Below are 22,837 nucleotides of genomic sequence, written 5' to 3'. Positions count from 1 at the left end.
CATCATAAAAGAATATAACCTCTTTTTCATGTTAAGTAGTTGTGTAAAGGAGTGGCCATTTAACAAAGCGGTTTATGAATACAATGCATCTTGATCAATCAATGTCACCCCTTCCAACATTCTCACCCATCCCTCTTAACCCAAACCTTCCTTCACTTTTCTTAATTGTGTGGGTTATATATTGAATTATTGACTGCATTCTCCCCCTCTTCTCTTCTTCAATCATCTCTCCTTGACTCCACCCAACCCTTTCAAGTACCTGCTTCCTGGTATTTGTTTTGTTGGGCTTTATCTTTCAGTTAATACATTTGTATACACTTGCATAGCACCAAACATATTTACTTATCTATACACACATTAGGGGAAATATGCAACCTTTGTTCTTCTGGGGGCCATAACCTCTTACATCCAAATTTGATATGCCTCTACTCGAATTTGGCCAAGTTCATATGCATGTACCCTGGAATCTGCCCCTATCAAACTTTCTCTCTATGCATGCCTCTCTCCTTATATTACAGTTGGCCACTGTGACAAACATCCTAAAGAAGAAAAAAAAAAGATTGGTACAACTGTTGTACAAACACTCTACTTGTACAAAGGCTCAAGGTAAGGAAATAGGGGTAGCTTGACAGAGCAGCAGTGTGGGCCAAAGGCAAAGCTCTTCCACGGGAATTCTAGGTCTCAATGGGACATCAAAAGTCAGTAGATGTCTGGCACTAGTGGCTCACACCTGTAATTCTAGCTACTCGGGAGGCTGAGATCTGAGGATCAGGGTTTGAAGCCAGCCCAGGTAATAAAGTCTGTGAGACGTTTATCTCCAACTAACCACCAGAAAACCAGAAGTGGGGTTGTGGCTTAAAGTGCTGAAGGGCTAGCCTTGAGCAAAATTGCTCAGGGACAGCACCCAGGCACTGAGTTCAGGCCCCATGACTGACACACACACACAAAAAAAAAAAAAAAACAGCAGACTCTCAGAAATGTGTCTCGCCTTTCACTAGGTGATGATTTGCCATTCACACACCCCTAAAGATGCACTTACATTTCTCTTCTGAAATCAGTAACAGGTGATTCTGGGAATGAGGGTGACTTTCAACATATGGATAGAGGAACTATAAAAAATGAGGTTAGTCAAAATTATAATTTTGTTGGTACAAATACTTCAAAGATTGTATCTGATCACTGTGCTAGTACCCACCATACAAAAGACACAGGGGAATCAACACACACACACACACACACACACACACACACACACACAGCAAGCAGAGCAGGGATCCTTGTCCTGTCAGGACCTCAGTTGTCTAGGAGAAGTGATCTCCAGCCCAGCACTTTTTCCCTTGCATGTAAACAAAGCAAAGTCTGACACTGACTCCATGGGTGGATGGTGCTCATGTGGAATATTTGATTCTGAAGCTAATCAGAAGCAATCCAACATTTATATTACATGTTCTATTTCACACAGAGAAAAAGAGTCATCCAGGTATCCGTTGTACAACTAAGTCTCATGTGCAATTTCAGAGCCAAGTAAACATAATCCCCATTGCAACTTCCAGCACTGTATAACCAGGGACTTCCCAAGAAAAGACAGTGAGTCACTGTGTGGCATGAAGGTGACAATTTACAAGCCTCAAACAGAAGAATCATAGAGAAAAGGTTTAATTCACCCCATTCCTTCTTTATGAGCAACTCTGTAGGGCTCCACTAAATTTCTGCCTATAAGACAAAGCAGGCGACAGCACCGTGAGACCTGACCCAGTCAGCTAGAAGAATGGAGGGAAACTCCAGTGACATAATGCTCTCATCATTGGCAGAGTAATGGCAAAGCAAATCAGCCATCCTCTTTTATGGCATGAAAGACATTTTACAGTAAGATCCACCAGTGAATTTTATGTTTTTGGCCTAGGCTGGTCTGGGCTATGATCCTCCTGACTATGGCCTTACGCTCAGCTAGAACCGCAGGCACACACCACCACACCTGGCTTACTGATGGCATCTCACTAACTTTGCCTGAGCTGGCTTTGAGCCACAACCCCCCACCCACTCCCAAACACACACATGGATTTCCACCTCCTAAGCATCTGGGATTACAAGTATAAGCCACTGTACTCAGCCTGTTCATGATATTCTTATCAACAGATGAACACATCACATTTTCTTTTCTGTATTTCTGCTTAAAGAGCCTATGCACAGCTACTGTTGATTTGATTAGTACTGAGTTCATGGTTCACAACACTGTAATTCATGTCTGAATGAAGCTCATCAAGTAACATATTTCCTTTGTTGGACACATCAAAGCCTTCTCACCCTTAGGAACACTAGACAGCCCGTAAGCATGACATTGGGAGGCCACTGAAACAGTAAAGCCTCTAGCAAAAAGCACAAAAATTAGCCAGGCACTGGTGGCTCACACCTTTAATACTAGCTACTCAGGAGGCTGAGATCTGAAGATCACAACTCGAAGCCAGCCTGGGCAGGAAACTCGGTGAGATTCTTATCTCCAATAAATTACTCAAAAAATCTGGAAGTAGTATTGTGGTTTAAGTGGTAGAGCACTTGCCTCAAGCAAAAGAAATTCAGAGACAGCACCCAGGCCAAGTTCAAGCCCTAGGATCAGCAAAAGGAACAACAAAAAATCACAAAAATTAAAAAACCATGGTACTAAAGAGTAAAAACGTTTGTACATATGAAGGCTTCAATGACAAGATAGAATATTGACTTCTTCAACTATAGTTGGAAGCATGCAAGCCAGGCGTCTCAATTTGTTCCTCCTTGACATGTTGGCAAATAACTGGCAGTGTCCTAAATATTAATTTTTGTGAATAGATTATAGGAAATAGGAGAATTCACAAACATGGAATCTGCAAATGAAGAAGACTGGCTAAAGCCAAGCATGATGGTGCGTGCCTATAATTCTAGCACTCTGAAGGGGAAGACAAAAATATCATGAGTTTGAGGCTTGCTGGGGCCACATAAAGAGACTGTCCCAACAAAAAGAGGAAGAGGAAAAGAGGAACAGAGTGGCCTAGTTCACCTATATTATCCACAAAGTGTTCCCCTCCTCTCTGTTCTTGAGTTTGAACTCAGTGCCTCACACTTGCTAGGCAAGTGCTCTATCACTTGAACCTTGCCTTCAGCCCACAAAGCATCTCTGTGACAATTCACAGTGTTGATAAATTCAGGAACTTATTAAATCATTTATTAATCTGTCAACCATGTGGCTACACAAAATAAACTACTCTAAAGCTTACTGTGAATGCCTCTTACTATTGGGAATTTTATCGTGGAGCAGCGTTGCCTTACTAGGAGACAAGTCCTGGCTTAGCAGCATCAAGAAAGCTAGGTCTAAATTCTTCATTTGAAGAACTGTGCTTCCCACCCAGCCCATCTGCAAGATTACTTTGAACACTGAGTGGGATAATGTGTGCAAAAGCACTTTGAAAACACCTCATCCCCTGGGTCTCATGTCGTCTTATGAATGACACAAGTGATAAATGATAGCTTGCTTACCTGTACCCAAATATAGCTATCCACTGCTTTGAGAACTTTCACGTTATTCACAGGGTAGATTTCCACCAGCAAAGTCAGGCACCTTGAGCCTACAGAGACAAAAAGAGATTGTTGGTAATGAACACTTGAATATCATGTGCTACTTTTTCCAAAGCAAATAGGAAATGATCCCCCTGTATATCCTACTACACCCATTGTGAAGTAACAAAGCAATTCTACCATCATTATCTAATCCTTGAGGTGACACTAACTACAATGCTGCCCTAGTTCCACTCTTCAGGACCCCAAAAGAGCCTTGCAGATGGGTGTTAGTGACTCATGCCTGTAATCTTAGTTATTTGGTAAGCTGAGAGCAAAAATCACAGTTTGTGGATAGTCTGAATAGAATAATTTACAAGGTCCTTCTTCAAAAATAACCAGAAAAGGGCTGGGAAGGTGGCTCAGTGGTAGAGCGCTTGCCTTGCATGCCTGAGGCCCTGGGTTCAATTCCTCAGCACCACATAAGCAAAAAGAAAAAAGCCAGGAGTGGTGCTGTGGCTCAAGTGGTAGAGCGCTAGCCTTGAGCTGAAGAGCTGAGGGACAGCGCCCAGGCCCCGAGTTCAGGCCCCAGGACTGGAAGCACAATGACCATGTATAGCACAGGGTAGATGGAAGTGTTACAGTCTCTTTTGCAGTGATAAAAATCTCACTTTAAGTGACAGAGTATTAATACTTAAGAGGCAAACTATATTCTTTAATCAAATGACTTACAACTTCTGGTACAGAAAAAAATAAACTTTTCAAAACGTATCTGTTCAAAGCCAGGCATAGTGGCTCACACTTACAATCCTACCTACTCAGGAGGCTGAGATCTGAAGATCATGATTCAAAAAAAGACTATGAGAGTCTTCTTCCCAATTAATCAATAAAGAGCCAGAAGCCAAGGTATGGCACAAATGGTAGAGTGCCAGCCTTGAGCAACAAAGCAAAGTGACAGTGCTCTGGCCCTGAGTTCAAGCTCCAGTATTGGCAAATACACACACACACACACACACACACACACACACACACACACACAGAGTCTGATTACTCCCCTGATCAAAATCCACACTGATTTTCTACTTCACTTGTAGAGAAGACCAAGTCTTTTCAATGGTCTCCTATTATCTACATGAGCAGCTTGCACTCATCTCCACTTTCCTATGCCCTCCATTTTTTTTCCCATTCTACTCCTGGGTCATCTTATTTCAGCCTCATTGGCCTCTGCCGAGTATAGTTGGGCTTCAGGACCTTGGTTCTGGCTGTTGATTCTACCATAAATGTGCTTTTCCCTCTTTTCTTTTATATATTTATTTTTTTCATTTTTAAAAATTATCTTTGGTTATACAAAGGGGTTTCAATTCAACATATCATTGATGAGTGCAATGCATCTTGATCTTTTAGATCTATTTAAACAGTCCCCCAGCAGTGTTTTCTAGGATCATCCTAAAATTGGTATCTAGATTGTACTTATAAGGAAACTCAAACTAAGACAGGAAGTTACATCAGGGGACAGGATCACTCTAGCCATGAAGGCCTGGTGGGAGGGGCTGAAGAGAATGAACCAGGAGAAAGACACACACCAAAGGGCATCAGCCAATAAGTGGCCACCGTGGAGCTGAAGCTGTCTCTTCACCAAATCACCTATCTTAGGAAGGGAAGGGGAGATAATTGTCCTTTAGATCCCGATCCCCACCAGTCTTGAGTTGCCATACTATCCATTATTCCAACCATTCTTCTAGGCTAAACATGGGTGGGTAATAAATAGATTGTCCCAAAGGCCCTAAGCAGAAAGCAAGAAGTAGCTGGGTGGCTGAGGTGAGATACGGTCAGATTACCCCAGGGCAGAGTTGGTTCTCCTCTCAGTGGCTGGCATGAAAGGTGAGCCAAGCTGGAAAACTACAGGATTCCCCAGTATAATAAGTGACTATCTTTATTCTAATGTTTTTAAAGATGTGAGAAGATAATATCACCACAGTTACAAGCTTACAAGACTGAGCAAGAATATCTGGATAGATTTAATGTTGTATGTAAATTAACTTTAAATCTGAAAGTATGTTTTGTAACAATGTATAGCCAATAAGGACTTGCTCCACATGAGGTATGGATGATAAGCATCAAGTGAAAATCAGTTACTACTAGGTTAAGTAGCATAGTAGAAAAGCTCTAAGGCTAAAAGGAATAGAACTGGGGGGGGGGGGTTCCACACCCTTGTCCTGGGCTGGGCTGGGGAGGGGGTCAGGATATCAGTGATCCAGATCATATCTTGCTTACACTATGGGAAGAGAAGGACAGAGCACAGAAGTGGGGGCTGGCGGGGGAGGGGGGAAACAGACCACAATATGGTGGTTGGTAGTTCTCAGTCTGTGTCATGGCAGGGGAAGATAAGAGTATGTAACAAAAGCCATGAGATTTCAAGCCAGGTGCTAGTGACTCACTCCTGTAATCCTAGCTACTTAAGAGGCTGAGGTCTGAGACTCGTGATTCAAAACCAGCCCCAGTAGCAAAATCTAGAAATTTTTCTCTCCAATTAACCACCAAAAACCAGAAGTGGTGCTGTGGCAGAGTGTTAGCCTTGAGCAAAAAAAGCTCAGGGACAATGCCAAAGTCTGGAGTTCAAGCCCTAGCACCAGCAAAAAATTCACGAGACGAAATTTCAGAGGAAACCTCCTGCCCCCTGCCGTTTCTCCTAAACCCTTGCTGAGGGGGCCAAGAAGACCCTATCCAGATTCCACTGGGAGAAAATGAGTGTTCCCAAGAAGCCTCACAAGGCTCCTGTGGAAAGTATGTGCAAAGGGTTTTTCCATCCCACGCAGACACAGAGAACTATGCTAACACCAGAAGGAACTGAAGTGCCAAGTAAACAGAGCAGATGGAAAGCACCTGGGACCAGACAGTAAGGGACTGCTAGGCAAGCCACAAAAACGGAGACTTAAAAACCGTAGTCTACAGGCCAGTGCCAGCCTGTGGTGCTTAGCATTGCCCCAGCAAATATGCATATGTACATATATCTATATATTAGATATATACATACATATGTATACAATATACATACAAATAAGATATATATAAACTAGATTATATATACAAATTAGATATATACATGAGTTAATGTTTACAAATTCGATTTTTAAATGAAATCCAAAGTTCTCTTAATTAAAAGTTGGTCCCATTGTATAACCTACCCCACATGACAACAAAAAGCTGGAGTTGAAGACTGCCTTTTCCTCAATGTCTCCAAAGAGGGACACACACCCCTTCCCACCCCCTCACTAGTCCTTTTCATTAAGAGGAACTCTTTCTTGGTTGCTATGTTAAAAATGGAACAACAAAGACATTTCATTGTTCTTACACTACATCTTCTTCACTTATTAACCTGGACTTTCGAGCCATTGTGTACATTTGCACTGGAAAATTAGATTAGAAAGGTGGTCACCCAATTTCTTACAGACATCGTGTCACCGGGACCATAAAGAGTACTTGACCCGCAGCAGATATTCAATACTGTTGAGCTGTAGATGATACAGGATTTTTTTAATTAATAGATCATTATCAGCCATAAATTGGATGTTGGCCAATGAGTAGAATTAGGTTGGGGTGGGGGGGTTGTTGTTGTTTGATGCTAGGACTGGAGCTTGAACTCAGAGCATAGGCATGGTACCTTAGCTTTTTCTCTCAGGAAATGACTGGCACTCTACACTTGTGCCACACCTCCTCAGATCTTCCCTTTCCTCAGATCTCAGTCTCATGAGTAGCTAGAGTTACAGGTATGAGTCACCATCACCAAGCTAGAATTCATTTTTATTTTGCATCCATGCATATGTATTCAGCAGTTATTTAAAAAATGCTAAGTATGACTTTCCCAACACTATACAGTAGCTGCTGGCCATAGGTTCAATGTATCTTCAGCGTTTGTTTAATGTTCAGGAGCTAATTGTCATTTTAATGCTTCTGATAGTTTACTTTTGTATTAGTTTCTGTACCATCTTCTTTACCTGAAAAACAAAAACTTCAAAAAAAATCTTGCTCACGCTTAAATGTAAATGACTACTGCCTTTTCATTCTAAGAGAAAGATATTTCTAATGACTGAACTTTGATTTAGTCCAATTAATCTTCCTCTACCCATCTTATTTACAAAAAAAAAGTATAATTTCATTACCTGGTTGAAGCTCATTCCTTCTTCTTTCTTCAGTAGATTGAACTAAACTTGCAGCTAATTGAAAAAGAAAAAAAATCCATTAGCAATCGATCCATGTAGTGGCTTATTATGGTTTTATATAGAAATAAGTAAAACTTCAAATAATAAAATACAAAGAATTAATTTTTTTTGGTAGGGATGCCCTACAGACTCTTCATTTTAAATCTAATTTCCAAAAGAATATTTCTCTTCCGGAAAAGCATTGTTATAGAATGATCAAATGTTGCAAAATCCAATACATTAAAATTCTTAAATGGCATAGTTTAGTTCTTGACATGTAGCAGTAAGAGTTCAACTTACCAAGCAATGTTTTCTCACTGTTGATAGAGCCACTAATGACTTGCAAGTCTTTTTCAAAGGTATAAAGATGCTATTAAAACAAAAATGATTAATTTGGAGTTTTATATCAAATGATTATTGCATGGAGATAAATTCCCGTTGAACTCTGTATCAAGTATTATTGTGGTACAAGATTTTTACCAATGAATCCTCAATTCGTTTACTCATGCTGAAACTTTTTGGATTTTTTTTTTAACACACAAAATTTGCTGTCAGGGCATATTTGGCAGTGAAACTTATCCATGAGTGGTGATTGAGCTTTAAGTCTTAACTCTGCCACTTGCTATGTGACTGGACAATTTATTCAAACTCTGCCCCCTTAACATAATACCAGCTGGGCACCAGTGGCTCCTGGCCTGTAATCCTAGCTCCTCAGGAGGCTGAGATCTGTGTATCGTAGTTCAAAGCCAGCCAGGGCAGCAAAGTCCTTGAGACTCTTATCTCCAATTAACCACCAGAAAACCAGAAGTGGCGCTGTGGGTCAACTTGTAGAGTCCTCACCTTGAGGGACTGGAGGGACAGCTCCCAGGCCGAGAGTTCAAACCTCACCACCGATCAAAACAAACAAACAAAAACATAATACCTGCCTCACGGGATTGAGAGGAGCAAGAGAGATAATGAGCATGAACGACTTAGTAAAATGTGTACCGCTCATAACAACCACTCAAATATTAGTATTAGAATCATTAAAGTGAAATTTTTAAAGCAAATCACATTATTGACCATCAGAAGTTAAGTCTCAAAGATTGTCAAAGTGCATTTTTTTTACTTAAAGGATTAGCAAAAAAAAAATGTTTCTATATTTAATCTTGTTTTCTCATTGCTGTTTGGAATGTCCAAAATATCAATAGAAGCCAGGCATAGTGACACATATTTGTAATCTCAGCACTCAGGTGGGTTAAGGGGGGACTAAGTCCAAGGCCAACCTAGACTATATAATGAGAGCCTACCTCAAAAACAAAATAAAACTGAAATCAAAGGATTCTAATTCTATTTTTTTATTGGGTCATGGAGCTTGAACTCTGGGGCTGGGCACTGTCCCAGAACTCTTCAGCTCAAGGAAAACGTTGTATCTCTTGAACCACTGCGCCACTTCCGGTTTTCTGGTGGTTAATTGGAGATAAGAGTCTCACAGACATTCCTGCCAGGGCTTGCTTCTAACTGCGATCCTCAATCCTGAGTAGCTAGGATTACAGGCCTGACCCATCTGTTGTTGTTGTTGTTGTTTGTGGGTCATGGGACTTGAGCCCAGGGCCTGGGTGCTGTCCCTGAGCTTTTTCACTCAAGGCTAGATGCTCTAGCACTTTGAGCCATAGCTCCACTTCTGTTTTTGTTGTTGTTGTTGTTTGTTTGTTTGTTTTGTTTTTGAGTGGTTAATTGGAGATAAGAGTCTCCTGGGGAGTTTTTAGCACCCCCCTCCAGCTTTGAACCTTGATCCTCAATTCTCAGCCTTCTAATAAGCTAGGATTACAGACACCTGGCTTGGATTCTAATTGTTTGAAAATGAAATAGCCACACAGAAAGAGGATGAGGAAACAATCAATTAAGTTAGGCAAACTCATTTAAAATACACTCAGAGACAGAAGAGAAGATGGAGCCTCAGTCTTCAGGAGAGAACAGGCTGAGAGAAACAGTGAATAGTAGAAGTATTCACAAGATAATTAATACTTGCAGACTAAAAACATTATTGCGAATACATTAGAGCTGCATAGTCAAAACTTAGTGCCAAGTACCGAGAAGTCAGGAAACACTTAGAAAAAGTGAACTCTGAGTTAATAAGAACACACTAAATCTAGTGAAAAAATTTGGGTTTCTTTAACTTACTCTGTGGGATTCTAATTTAGAATTATGAGTACACACATGCGTACACTTATTTTAATGTTTAAAACTTTGGATCATAAAGTAACACATGAGCATAGTCTCAATGCTTAAAAAATACAAACATTGCAACTTTTAATGCAACAATAAAAAGTTGAAATCTTATGGTACACTCAGCCATCTCAACTCTATTCCAAAAGGAAGTGTGTTTGTAAATTTATTCTTTAATCTTCCATGTCTTAAAATCATCTCAATATATATTGTACCATTGCACTTGATAGTTTCTTTTCTTCTTTTTGGGGGGAGGTGAGGTACTGGGGTTTAAACTCAGGGTCTCATAGGTGCTCAGCAGTTGCTCTACCACTTGAACCATGTCCACAGCCTTCTGAGTTTTCTTAGAAGCTTTTTATAAAACATAAATGGAATTTATTATCCTGGCAACTCTTTTTCATGTAATAGTGTCAGTATACATCACTGCTTCTTAGGTTTTTTTTTTCTTTTTATTTCTTTTTGAGGTGTGTGTGTGTGTGTGTGTGTACCAGTCCTGGGCCTGGCTGTTGCTCCTGAGCTTTTGTGCTTGAGGTAGTTAGTGCTCTAATACTTGAGTCACAAGATTTTGATGGTTAAATGGAGATAAGAGTCTCATGGATTTTCTTGCTCAGATTGACTTCATTCCTTAATCCTCAAATCTCAGCCTCCTGAGTACCTAGGATTATAGCACCAGCCACCTCAGCTATCAGTGGTTTCTTAATCCTTGAATGGCCTAATAATTTCACCACCACCAACAACAAAAAACTACAGATAAGCATTTAACTCACTTCTAGGTATTACAGCAATCCAATGAGCTTTCATTGGAGAAATAAGAGAGGAAAAAATAAGGCAAGGTTTTATTTTTTTAAGACATTTGAAAAAATAGTAGCTGATGACTGCAAATGCTCCATACTGAACAAAAGACATCAGATTCTACAAGCTATGTGAACCCCTCACAGGAACGACCCAAACAAATCCAAAGAGACAAATTCAAATTAGTAGTCAGAAAATAAAAGACAAAAAAGATCTTTTTTGGAAATTAGAAAAGAAAAATGACACTGTAAGTTTGGGAGGAGCAAGCTTAAGTGACAGCAGTTCTCTCCCAAGCACCCACAGGAGCCCACGAGGAAATGACACAACAGGTTTCCGGTGCTGCAAGGAAAGAACTGTCGATTTGGCTTCTATATTTCAGGAAGAAATATAAATATATGTTAATAATAAATTATGCTTCAAAAATAAAGATAAATATACTCCAGGGATAAAAGAAGACATATTCAGATGACCGGGAAACTGTAAGAAAGAGCCATCAACATACCCTAAAATAATGAGTAAAACAAATTCTTAGAAAACAAAGGAAATGATTGTTCAACAAAAGGAATCAGACCTATGAGGAAGGAAGAAAGAACAATAGAAAGAGCAAAAATATGGGTAAAACATTTCTTTTATGTTTTTCTAAATTAGGGTTTGACAATAAAGGAAAAAAGGATATCATATAATCAAATGGGGATCTTTACAAATGAACAGAGGGTAGGGACGCAGCTCAGTGGTAAGAGTTCTTGCCTACATTGTGCCAGCTTCTGGGTTCAACCAAAATTTTAAAAATTAAATGTAAAGAAAAATAAAACATAAATGTTCTTTTTTTTTAAAAAAAAAAAGAGAAAATATGGAGGCAAGTTTAAATTTAATAAAGGAAATTTGATACAGGAAGCCAAACAGACTAAACAGAAGGCAAGCGTCCCACAGAACTAGAACAACGTCAACAATGGATCAATGAAACTACAGTATGATATATGCAGGTGTGTTATCCAGTCATGAAAATCCTTTACGCTGAGTGTGGATAGAAGAGGTGGAAAAAGGGGAAAACATGGGAGAATTAGCCAAGCAGCATATTAGAAACCTAAAGGGAAGAATAGCCTATAAGAAATTTGGAATTGACACAGTACATTTAAGTTGGAGGATGTCTGTGACAAACTGAGTCCTGCCCATGACCTTCTACTGCCCTATGAATTAGACAACGTTGTCTATACCAACCAATGCCTTACATTTCTCACCTGGATTGTTAAGAAGACAAGTAACGAACACACGGAAGCAGAAAGACCAGAGGGTATTGTGAAATGCCCAGGACACAAATCAGGGCTAGGGCACTGGACTTCCTGCATTCTTTTCTCAAACAGAATACTGGACATTTTGATTTGAGCCAATGTACTTAAGTCTCAGCTGACAAGACTTTAAGGTACAAGTGTGAGGAGACAGGGGGAGGGAGAAGGAAGGGGGAAAAAGAGGGAGAGAGAGAAACTGGGAGAAAATTTTAAAAGTAAGAGAAAGAAGGCAAAGAGATATAAATTTTTAGAGAGTGAGATGAGTTTTATATCTAGAAAACAGATGAGGCAAAAGAAGAAAACTAACAGTAATAAAAATAATATATTTTCCATTTATATATCATTATATATTTATATTTTAATAAAGTCTGTTTTTATTACTAAAAGTAATATAACTAAAAGTAGATAGATTTTTATCTATGATTTGTGGTGATTTTTACCTTGTTCTGTTTGGTTTGGCAATCATAGAATCCAAAGATGACATTTCTTTTATCATCCTAAAAACATTTTAAAAAGATGTTTATTAGATAGCATTGTTTACAAAATTGTCAGTAGCTTTAAAATAAACTTGCAATAAGCCAAGCACCAGTAGCTCATGCCTGTAATCCCTGCTACTGAGGAGGCTGAGACTTGAGGATTAAGTTTCAAAGCCAGTCCCAGTGTGGAAAGTTCTTGAGACTCTTATCTCCAATAAATCACCAAAGAAGCTGGAAGTGGAGCTGTGGCTCAAGTGGTAGAGGAGTAGCCTTGAGCAACAAAGCTCAGGGACAGTACCCAGGACCAGAGTTCAAGCTCCAAGATTAGCACCAAAAAACAAAATGAAATAAACGTGCAACAATTCATCTAGTCTTAGCAATAAGCACATGAAGAAAAGCTTGCTGTACATGTCAAAAAGACACAGAAACTGACCCAGCTACCTGTTTGGGCATACTGAGGAAAATAGATCAACAATGCTAGCTTAGCACTTCGGACACCTGTCTAGTAGGATTGAGCATGATGAAAAAGAAAAATCCTTTTGTGCCTTTAAGGAGATATATATGATGGATAATAAGATTGGCTAGAACAAATCCACAACATCCTTCTAAATGAAACTTTTGAATCAGGTGATACTTTAAATGCACCATCCTTAGATATAACTTAGTAACTTTTTTAGCTAACAGAAAAAAATGCACAGAAGTCCATGTGTGCAAACTGCTATTAGAACTATTCTTTCATGTAACCTGTTAAAGTTATCAATAAAGTTGAATTTCTCTTAGAAAACTGAATATTGAAAACAGGAGTAATGGCTCAAAAATCTAACTCTGAATATCTAGGTATTTAATAACTTCTCAAAGAGAAAATTTTAACACAATTTGGCTTGAAATTTTTTATTTGTCTAGAAAATAAAATTTTTCATTTACTGAAAAGTTTTAAATATCAGATATGTTGGTTACTTACTTCCTAAAATGGAAAAAATGAATCATGTAATACAGTACCATATATACAAAAGCAAGGTCATATGTTAAATGTTAACACCAACAAGTGTTATCCATTGCCTATCAACAAAGTATAGCCTTGAATTCTGTAAAAAGAAAGTATAGTTAAAATATTAAATGTTATGTTTATATATATATATATACTACAATACATGTACCTTATAGGTATAAATAATATTCCCATTTCTTTCAACGTTTAGTACACGTAAGCTCTCATAATTTGTCTCCCATACATCTGAAATAAAATAACAAAAAGTTAGAACATAAAAGCTGTTTAAAACATACTAACACCAGACATAAGGGCTCATAGTTATAATTCTGGCTACTTAGTAGGTTGTAGGATTGAGGAGGAATGAAGTTCTAGACAAACCTGGGCAAAAAAGTTCACAAGATCCCATCTCAACCTGGTTAGGGTGGTACACATCTGTCATCTTAGCTACAGCAAGAAGCCCACATGGGAAGGATTGTAGTCTAGGCTAACTGTATCAAAAATAACGAACATAGCAAAAAGGACTGAAGACATGGCTGAAGTAGTAGATTGGCTGCTACCAAGCGTGAGGTTCAGACTCCAGTACATACAAAAAGAAAAAAATTAACGTATTAATGAAAGAAGTCAAACACAGAGAATATATATTGTTACAGAGTTTTTAAAAAACACAAACCTTATCTATCATATTTGAAGTGAGAACAGCCATGACCTTCAGGGAACAGCAAAATCACAGGATTGGGGAGGCCTCCCTGTGATGAGCTGGAAGGCTGTATACCACGAATACAGGAGAAGCTCGCCACAATAACTCATTGAACTGCATATATTCTCTTGAATGTCGTTTATGTGTCAATAAATTTCAAATATCTCCTAGTTCGGGCTTCGTGGATTTCAAGACTATATCACCAGAAGCATACAAACGTAGAACTAGTATAGCTTCCTGGTAGGTTAATTTCTGTGAGGCACTCAACGGAGCTGTCAGGTGTCTAGGTGGTTACTTAAAGTAACAATAGAAAAAAAAAAAAAACAGTTGGATTCTTAATCTCTTACTAGAAGCAAGAGGAAAAACTACAGCAAGTGCCTGCTTCCCTGTCCCATTTCCCTATAAGATGGAGTATCTGGTGAAGGATCCAGATGAAGGAATTTTGCTATCAAAAGGCCCACACCACCATCACCAAAGTCTCCCGGACACAAGAGTGGGAGGAGAGAAGGAGGAGAAGTAAACATAGAAAAGTTGGCAAAGAAAAAAAAATATGACATTAAAGTTCTCCTCTCCCCCTTGCTAAGAGGTTGGTTCTGAAGGTCTCTATGAACGCCTCTAGAAGCCTCTATGAAAGAACCCTCTAAATGAGAACATCTGGTTCGAAATGCAGCAAATGTGTTAAGTATGGCCAACCAAGTATAATCCCAGATATTTGGCAGGAGGATCATTTGACCTCAGGAGTCCAAGACTGGCCCTGGGTAGCATAGCTAGTCCCTGTCTCAGGAAAAACAGTAACAATAACAATGACCAAAAAAAAACCACAAACAACAACAAAAAACAAAAAACCTATAGTCTATTGAAACAATGGAATATAGTCTAATGTGAGGTTTCACCTATGACCTATGGTACTACATCAGATAACTGAACAAAATAAAGCCAAATCTTCCCCCATAACCACTACCCCCAGTTTATATACAAGGTTAAGACCAGACAAAATTCACACATTGCTCCATGAAACACTGCTGGAGGCAGGAGGGACCTCTGGCATAATGTTTTCTTATTCCTCTGAGTTTAGCTTCCTGAGAATTAAGCTGTGCATTTAGATTTTGTTACTTTTCTCTACGAAAGTTACCTTTTAAAGAAAAACAGAAACTCTTGGTATGAAACATTTTGTGTATAAATTAACTATTTTCCTTCTAAAATTTGTAGGGTGTTCCTAATTCTCTAAAGGATTCAAATGCTGGAAGATCCACCGTTAATAATTATTAACTAGAGAGAAATGTATAGTTTCACAATTCCCTGAAAAAGCTGTCAAATATTAAATTCCTTAAACTTGACTGAGTTTTTCCCCTACACAAATAATCTTTTTTAGATGTTAAACTTCTATATCATTAAGGACATACTCAAATGTTCAGATAAAACATATACAAAGTTCGTCAAACTCACTGAATTTCAGTTTGTATTTTTAATTCAAAGGGGTTGGGTGGCGGGGAGGCAGCCTAGAACTGGGCTGATTGATGAACTGGACATCTATCTGCACTGGAGCTAGGAAAGGAAAGAGAATTCAATCACTGCAGCATTGCTCACCCCGACCCTGCCCCAACAGCTGCTTTTTGGATCATTTGGGGTAGACCAACAGGGCAGGAGCAAGTGTTTCTATACACAGAAACGTGTATTCTTCAGGATGTATCAAACTGTCAGACACATTCCACACTGCTTTTTTCTTAGTAGAACAAGATCCAATTAGCTTAATGCTAAATAGCACTCCCCAATTGAAGTTTCCATTTTTATGTCACCCACACAGTGTGTGAGGAATTGCAGGCCCATTGCATTGATGGGACAATAGAGCTTCTGTGTGGTGATCAATATCACACAATGACAAAGTAATGCAGACTTCTGTCATAGAAAATGGTAAGCATAACAATGAGCTAAGTGTTCTGAACCAAACTTACCACAAGAAAATGGAGTCTTACTCAAGAATCCTTTTTTAGATGGGTTTTGTAAACATCTAAAGAGAATTTCAGTAAGTTGCTTTTCATCCTACACATGACTCAAAACTTAAGGAATGCAATGTGTCAATGTTTTGAAAGTATTTTTTTCCTTTCAAGATTATAAGGACACTGGGACCGACTTTCTCAAAAGTACACTTCAAAAGATTTCAGCTAAGAAACTCCTTTGCAAGAAATCTCGCTAAGAGAATCCAACTTTCTTAAAAGACACATCTTAAAAAAATTACCAATTAAGAATACTGATGCATCAGGCCCAACTACAGACATTCTGATCATATTGAGCTAGAATAGAGCCCTCTCTATTTTTTTTTTTTTTTGGTCGGTCATGGGGCTTAAAGTCTGGGATTGAGCACTGTCCCTCAGCTCTTCAGCTCAAGGCTAGCCCTCTACCACTTGAGCTACAGCGCCACTTCTGGTTTTCTGGTGGTTTGTTGGAGATAGGAGTTTCACCGGCTTTCCTGCTCGGGCGCTGGCTTTGAACCGGGTTCCTCAGATCTCAGCCTCCTGAGTAGCTAGGATTACAGGCGTGAGCCACCGGCACCTGGCTAGAGCCCTCTCTCTTATGTGGGTGCTTTCAAATTCCCAAAGTGATTCAACCAGGGTTGAAAACCAATAAACGATGTCTTTGCATTATATATGAAGCAACAATCATTAGTAAGCATAATGAAGACCTGCAGAGGACGTATGGTAGAGTTGGAAAATTTTTAAATAACACCTTCATGGGTACATTAGTCAATGCTAACCCTGTGGCTCCGTATATGGTTCATATTTTAAGAATATTTGAAATAGAAACATTTGGCAATGTTGGAAATTCAGAGACAATTATCTCACCGCACACTGTTAACCCACTGGCCCTGCCACCCTGAATGCCTTACTCATAGTTTAACACACCCTTCTCAAAGAAGTATCCAGTAACCTCTCTGCTTATTCATTCTGACTCTTCTCCCAGTGGTTCAACTCTGGAAAGCCCAGAAAAGGAAGTTAAGCAATTTCAAGGAGGAAATGTGGCTTAATTTCACAGTTCAGTGTAGTTGGTTCTCACAAAAAAAAACAAAAACACCAGTTTTATAAGTAAGATGTTTCATAAATAAACCTACTACAGAAAAGAGATAAAGTAAGCAGATGCTAGTTTTCCAGATAGTCATTTTACAGGAAGATGTTTGCCAAATGTATAAATTTTATGCCAAACTGCTGTGAGACCAAAAAAGAAAAAGAGAAGAAAAGTGTTTTCTATCTTTGTAATGGCAATACTTGCCAAAGAAGAGGGAATCATATAGTCTTATTAAAATTTTTGAATGAATTTCCAAATACTTAGATGCAGGGATGATAAAATATGGTTGTACCTGTGACACTCCTAGTCTGTAAATAATTTACTCAGGTCCCCAGACTCAGTATGAGTAGCTATGAAGAAAAAATATGATTTGTACCTCACATTCTAAATGAGAAAAAGAAAGATGAGATAATTAAGAATCAAAAACAGGAAGTGGCGCTATGGCTTAAGTGGTGCTGAAGAGCTGAGGGACAGCGCCCAAGCCCAGAGTTCATCAAATAGAGAAGAACAAAGAATTGAAACAGGAGACTAAGGAAGTTGAGAAGGAAACATAAACAGGAAAGACCTTGGCAAGAGAATGGGAAACAAATGAGAACAACAGCATGACCAAGAGAATTACTCTCTGACTACACCACCCCCCAATCCATCTTGGGGGTATATAAGAACAGTGAAAGGAACACTTAGATTTAAATCAGTCACCTGGACAACTATACCTCTTTCCCTGGCAAAGATAACCATCTGTTAGACACATTGACTTAAGACTATAATCCTAGCTACTTGGGAGGTTGACATTGACATTGACTGCAGTTTGACCCAGACTAGGTAAAGAATTTATTTCAACAGATAAAAAGCTAGGTGACAGATGTCCTTCAGTAGATGAATGGATAAAGAATATGCAATATATATATATATATATATATATATATAACTCTATGCTTCCATCAGAAAGAATGACACCGTGCCCCATTTGTTAGGAAATGGAAAGACTTGAAAAAAATTATATTGAGTGAAGTAAGCCAGGCCTAAAGAAACATAGGTCCCATGGTTTCCCTTATTTGCAATAGCTAGTATATGTCTAGGACAAGCAGAAAAAGTCAAAAGCTATGTACGTATGACCATATAAGATGATGCTAAGCAAAATGAACTCTAAGATAGGGACACAAGTGGTTTTATCTTTCATGTTGTTTTTAATGCACTTATATGTGCACTTATATGTGGTTTTTTTTGTTTCTTTTGTATGTTCCTCTCCCATGGTATAACCCCTGTTTTCACTGTATTTGATTCCGGTGCCCTGCATCTTGTGTATACATTTTCTAATTTGGGGAAGAAAAGGGAAATAACAAAATACTGGAATAAGGACACAGGTTGACCCATTGTAACAATGAGATGTACAATACACTATGTTGAAAACAAATTTTACAACTTCGAGGGGCAGGAAGGAGTTGGGAAGGTAGGAGGGAAGGGATGGTAGGGGAAAAACAAAGGAGGGGGTAACAATGCTCCATAGAAAATGTGCTCATTATCTTTCTCATGTAACTGTAACCCCTCTGTGCAGTATCTTTACAATAAAAAATACGTATTAAAAAAAAAAGCTGAGTGAAGTGGTTCTTGTCTATTATTATCTCAGCTACATAGAAAGTGTGGATAAGAGAGTCATGGTCCAGGGGCTGGGAAGGTGGCTCAATGGTAGAGTGCTTGCCTTGCATCCATGAGGCCCTGAGTTCAATTCCTCAGCACCACATAAGCAGAAAAAGCTGGAAGTGGTGTTGTGGCGCAAGTGGTAGAGCGCTAGCCTTGAGCTGAAGAGCTGAGGGACAGCACCCAGGCCCAGAGTTCAGACCCCACAACTAGACCCCCCCCAAAAAAAAGAGAGAAAGAATCACGGTTCAGGTTGACCCAGACAGAATCATATAAGATAGATGGTCCCTGACTTACAATGATCCAATTTAGTACTTTGGTTTGGTTTAGTTTTGTTTTACTTTACAAAGGCATTAAAGCAAGTAGAATTGAAGCCATACCTTGAATTCTGAATATGGTAGGATGCTGTCTTGTGGTGCTGGGCAATGGTAGCAAGCTATACCTCCCAGTCAGCCACAATCCTGAGGATCAACAACCTGTATTCTACAGGGTACTGTGTTGTTAAGCTAGGATGCCCAGTAAGTTAGGCGTATTAAATGAACCCTTTTGTGTGGTATGGAAGTTTTGACTTAGGGCTCACACTTGCTAACATGAGCATGCCTCAAGCCCCTATGTATTTTTGACTTAGGATATTTTCAACATCTGTAAAATGAAATAGTGAATGTCTATGGTTTTAAAATCATCAACTATAAGTAACATACATTCAAATACTCTTTTATTTATTCATTTTTATATTTAAGAATAATGTTTTTTCTCTTTTTTTTTAGGCAAGACTATTTTCCCAACATAGAACCAAGAGTAGCTGCATGAGCCAAAACTAGCCTCCTAAGTCCTCTAGCCCTTATTGACTGTTATGCTCTCTTAGAATCAGCCACAGCTGACAGCCTGCTCCTGCCTGTTTTACCAGGACTATGCCAGACTTCAAGAGAATTGCTCAGCACCAGTAAGAAATCTTCATTTGGATTTGTTAGTGGAAAAATATGAAGGCTCTGGGATGGGGCATGGCTCAAGTAATAGAGCACCTGCCTAGCAATTATAAGCCCTTAGTTCAAACCCCAGGTACCACAAAAAGAAAGAAAAAATTTTAAAAAAGAGAGAAATTGCAGAAAAATATTAAGACTTCAAATTAGGAAAGCAAGTGTTAAAACAAGGTGCCATTAAAATGCTATAGTTATAGTTGGAAAGCTGCAAAAAAATAGTATTAGTTATTTATATTTGAAAAGCATAAAAAGTAAGTAATATTGTGCCACTGTGTTCTGAATGAGCATAATGCTATTAATATTGGAAAAATTAGTATTTCTAGTAAATTTACCTTCTGAGGATACCTTTATTTTTTAGTGGAGTATCAATATACAAGTTTACAATTCTTCATAGATAAGCAAAAGATACAAACTCCAACAGGGTCACACACAGCTTTTTGATCACAACACCCATCACTGAAACATGAGTGTGGCATTTCACACTTATCTGACTTCTCATTTGCAGACACCTGTCATTCTAAGTGGGCATACTCCTGGGTGGTAGAAAACGGACTTAGAGCTGCCTGCAGTATTCCGAAAAGCTAAGTCTTGGAGACCTATTTAAACATGCAGATCCTCTTCCTCGCCCCCTATGGAAAGTAAAACTTTATTCATAATGACACTAACAACAAATTCAGGCTGCTACACATAGCTAATATTGTGGAACTAACAACCCACAGGCCAAGACAAGGAACCTTGCACATAATTCTGCTAAAGCTCATGCTAGTGTGCAGATAGATACAAAGCAGCAATGAAGTTGGGTAATTTGATGCCTGTTCGTTCACACATGTACGAATAGTCTACAGTGTGTAAGTGGACAGCTCTTGCACACACACACACACACACACCTCTTGTTTAAAGTAGATCAACACTGGCCTCCTGGTCACTTTTCACTCATTTCCAGAATCAAAACAGAGATGTGGGCAGCAGCCTCAGCAGATGGGCTCCTATTCAAATTTCGGGGGTGGGGGGGGAGGGAGTCTGGGCATCCTTGTGGGGTGCTGAGCGCTTGAAGGCTTTAGACAACAGGCTGTCTTCCCTGCGCCCAGCTTGGAAAAGACCCCCGCCCATGGGACAGACCCCCCCCAACTGTGCTTCCCATCTGCCACACAGACACAAAAACGGGGCCTCACAAAAGTTCAGCAAACTCCGAACCACGAGAGTTCCCCTTCTTTCCAGTAGATCGGGCCAGGAAGGCGGGCGCGCGCGCACGCGCACACGCTCACAAATCACAGTCGAGCTCAAACGGCGCAAAGGTTAAAATATTTATATGATGGTTTTCTTGGTGACCATAATTCCGTTTTGGGGTGTGTGTGTGTGTGTGTGTGTGTGTGTGTGTGTGTGTGTGTGTGTGTGTGTGTGTGTGTGTGTGTGTGTACCAGTCATGGGCCTGGCTGTTGCTCCTGAGCTTTTATGCTTGAGGTAGTTAGTGCTCTAATACTTGAGTCACAAGATTTTGATGGTTAAATGGAGATAAGAGTCTCATGGATTTTCTTGCTCAGATTGACTTCATTCCTTAATCCTCAAATCTCAGCCTCCTGAGTACCTAGGATTATAGCACTAGCCATCTCAGCTATCAGTGGTTTCTTAATCCTTGAATGGCCTAATAATTTCACCACCACCAACAACAAAAAACTACAGATAAGCATTTAACTCACTTCTAGGTATTACAGCAATCCAATGAGCTTTCATTGGAGAAATAAGAGAGGAAAAAATAAGGCAAGGTTTTATTTTTTTTTAAGACATTTGGTGGTTTTGGGGTGTGTGTGTGTGTGTGTGTGCGCGCGCGCGCGCGCGCCCGCGCTGGTGAAGTGTGAACAAGCCCCCTGGCTCCCGCAGCCGCCTCCCCCTTTCCCACCCCCCTTGCTCCCACGAAGCAACGCCACTCAGGGGGTGCCGCCAGTGTCCCCGGACTTTCTGCGAGGCTGAGGGTTTTGTTGTTGTTCCTGTTGCTGTTGGGGGGGGGGCGCAGCACGGGGGTCGCTGGCGGGCTCGCTAGAAGAGATCGCGTAGCCCAACCACGACCTTTACCGGATGGCCCTGGGTGACACCGCCAAGCCAAGAAGCCGGGGCTCCAGAGGGACGCTCAACCTCTAGGCACCAACCTTCACAGCTTACCGGCGCGGGAGGAAAACGCGGAGGGCGGGGGTGCCTCCGCTGGGTCGGTGTTCCCCCCCCCCATGCACCCCAGCCTCCGGGAATAAATGAATCTGCCTCCTCGTCCCCACCAGTCCCCTAACCGGGACACGCGCGCGCCCGGGCACCTGCGCCGCCGCTTTCCGCGCCCTGCGCCCGCAGCCAGGGGAGCACGTCTTTCCGGAGATCGAAATCTACGACCAGACGGAGAGCCATCACCAGCACGCAGCCCCGAGGCGGACATCCCCGGCCCGGTCACCACCTTCCTTCCACCCCGAGACCGCCCTCTCTCCTCCCACCCCCCACCCGAGTCACCGCGGCCACTTTCGGTTTTACCCCGAGGCCAGGGCGCCGCCTCCTCCCGGCAGGCGGCCTTCACCCCCGAAACAGACCGACAGAGGATGGCGGGGGGGGGGGGGGGGGGGGGAGGGGGATCTGGGCCTTGAAGAAGGAGCTGGCTTCCTAAAATGACTAAACGTCGGAGCGGCAGGAAGCTTGCTCTTCTGTAGCTCCCAAGTGCTTTCCCTGTGCGAGGAAACACACGCTCGAAGGCCGGCCGGTCACCAGGGGGGTGCCCATTCAACCTGGCTTGGGGTGAGCGTGCTTTCTGCGCGCGTGTAGGTTCTTTTTTATTATTATTATTGTGAAAATACTGTACAGAGGGGTTATAATTACATGGGCAAGATAATGAGTACATTTCTTATCAAGCATTGCAGCCTCCTCCTTTGTTTCCCCTTCCCATCCCTTCCCAGCAACCCCCCCCCGTCCCCCACCCAGTCCCCCCCCAAAGTTGTAAAGTTCGTTTTCGAT

General features: G+C 40.5%; 1 protein-coding gene across 1 annotated transcript in view; it reads right to left on the bottom strand.

The window, feature by feature from the left end:
• Gsap (gamma-secretase activating protein) overlaps positions 1–22,305 on the bottom strand; it is a 74,795-nt gene extending 52,490 nt beyond the window's left edge. The window contains exons 1-7 of the mRNA XM_013035264.1: positions 22,156–22,305; positions 13,644–13,720; positions 12,451–12,507; positions 8,025–8,094; positions 7,686–7,739; positions 3,508–3,596; positions 1,040–1,109 (exon numbers count right to left, since the gene is read on the bottom strand). Of these exons, the coding sequence (XP_012890718.1) occupies positions 1,040–1,109; positions 3,508–3,596; positions 7,686–7,739; positions 8,025–8,094; positions 12,451–12,507; positions 13,644–13,720; positions 22,156–22,243 (505 nt within the window). The 5' untranslated portion in view covers positions 22,244–22,305. The remainder of the gene's footprint in view (positions 1–1,039; positions 1,110–3,507; positions 3,597–7,685; positions 7,740–8,024; positions 8,095–12,450; positions 12,508–13,643; positions 13,721–22,155) is intronic.
• Positions 22,306–22,837: the final 532 nt, after the last annotated feature.

This window comes from Dipodomys ordii, unplaced genomic scaffold (genome assembly GCF_000151885.1).
Source record: "Dipodomys ordii isolate 6190 unplaced genomic scaffold, Dord_2.0 Scaffold207, whole genome shotgun sequence".
In the NCBI taxonomy this organism is placed as follows: Eukaryota; Metazoa; Chordata; class Mammalia; order Rodentia; family Heteromyidae; genus Dipodomys; species Dipodomys ordii.
The sequence above is the reverse complement of the archived record's forward strand: the minus strand, read 5'-3'. Positions and strand labels throughout refer to the sequence as shown.